This window comes from Antedon mediterranea, chromosome 3 (genome assembly GCF_964355755.1).
Source record: "Antedon mediterranea chromosome 3, ecAntMedi1.1, whole genome shotgun sequence".
Lineage (NCBI taxonomy): Eukaryota > Metazoa > Echinodermata > Crinoidea > Comatulida > Antedonidae > Antedon > Antedon mediterranea.
The window spans coordinates 30,664,143-30,665,468 of NC_092672.1; the positions used below are offsets into that span (position 1 = coordinate 30,664,143).

A 1,326-nucleotide genomic window follows, 5' to 3' on the forward strand; every position below is an offset into this window, starting at 1 on the left:
GCCTTAGATAGGTCGAGAAAGACGCCATAAACAAACTGCTTATCGTCAATTGCCATTGAGGTCGGTTGAGGTCGTTGAGGAGAGAGCACCTATTTTAATCGAGCTCCGTTTTAGCAAAATTTTAACCTTTATATTTCAAGTTTTAACTTCGTCTTTTGGTGTCATTTTATCGAGTCCAGTGTCCTTTACCTTTCTTTAACAATCCAGAATGACTTGAAGCATCTCGAGACGTGGGAAAAGAAGTGGCTTATGTCTTTTAAGCCTGATAAATGTAGTATACTACGTTTTAGCACACGGAAACATGTCTTGGAATACTCATACCGGTTATCTGGACAAACTATACAGGCTCTTCATCAACATAAACATCTAGGAGTTACCTTATCTACTGACTTGAAGTGGAATCCTCATGTAGACAGGGTAGTTAACAAAGCCAATGGCATGCTGGGCTTTGTCCGTCGAAATCTGGGCAATGCCCCACGGAATGTCAAGATCCAAGCATACAAAGGCCTTATCCGTCCCCATGTTGAATATTGTAGCTCAGTGTGGGACCCTCACACAAATTGCAACATCAAAAAAGTCGAAGCTTTCCAAAGACGTGCAGCCAGATTTATCACAAACAATTACAGTAGAGAATCTTCTGTTTCTGCTATACTAAACGAAATCAACCTCCAACCACTTCAGCGCAGACGACAAGTAAATAGACTTATGATGCTGCACAAAATCGTCCCTAAAAAGATTGACCTGAAGCTTGAAGATCATATAGAATACAGTAAACGACCAAACTCAGCAAGATGTACAAGAAACAACAATCCACTTACAATTAAAGTTCCTATGGCTAAGACCAACAGATTCCAGAGCTCTTTCTTCCATAACACAGTTAGAGACTGGAATGCTCTCCCGTTCTCTACAACTTCGACCACTATCACTAAAACCTTCTCCAAACTAATTCATGACTAGCTTTCCCCTCCTCAACCTCTACTCACACATTGAGTGATACTCCAGTTGGAGTTTATCAATTATTCAATCAAGATCAAGATCAAGATGATATTTTCTCAATTGTCTGCAAGAGGGCGTGGTTTGTCGAGTGCCCTTTTCTAAAACCGTATTGTCTGTCGTTAAGGATTTTGTACTTATTTAGGAATGATAATGTTTGTTCATGAACAATTTGTTCATACACCTTTGACATACAAGATAGTATGGATATAGGCCTATAATTTCATATATCGTCTATAACGCCACACTCTTATATACCGGTATAGTTTTTGCCAATTTAAGTTTATTTGGAAAGACTCCTGTGCTGAGTGATAGATTGACTAAATACGAAAC

General features: G+C 39.1%; 1 protein-coding gene across 1 annotated transcript; it reads left to right on the top strand.

Moving 5' to 3' along the window:
- The first annotated feature begins 249 nt into the window (after positions 1 to 249).
- On the top strand, positions 250 to 957 carry LOC140044289 (uncharacterized). Its single transcript, XM_072088767.1, has one exon. The coding sequence runs from the start codon at positions 250 to 252 to the stop codon at positions 955 to 957; it is 708 nt and encodes a 235-aa protein (XP_071944868.1).
- Positions 958 to 1,326: the final 369 nt, after the last annotated feature.

Bases quoted from the DNA above. Each gene is read 5' to 3' on its own strand.
- LOC140044289 (XM_072088767.1), top strand. From the start codon at position 250: ATGTCTTTTAAGCCTGATAAATGTAGTATACTACGTTTTAGCACACGG.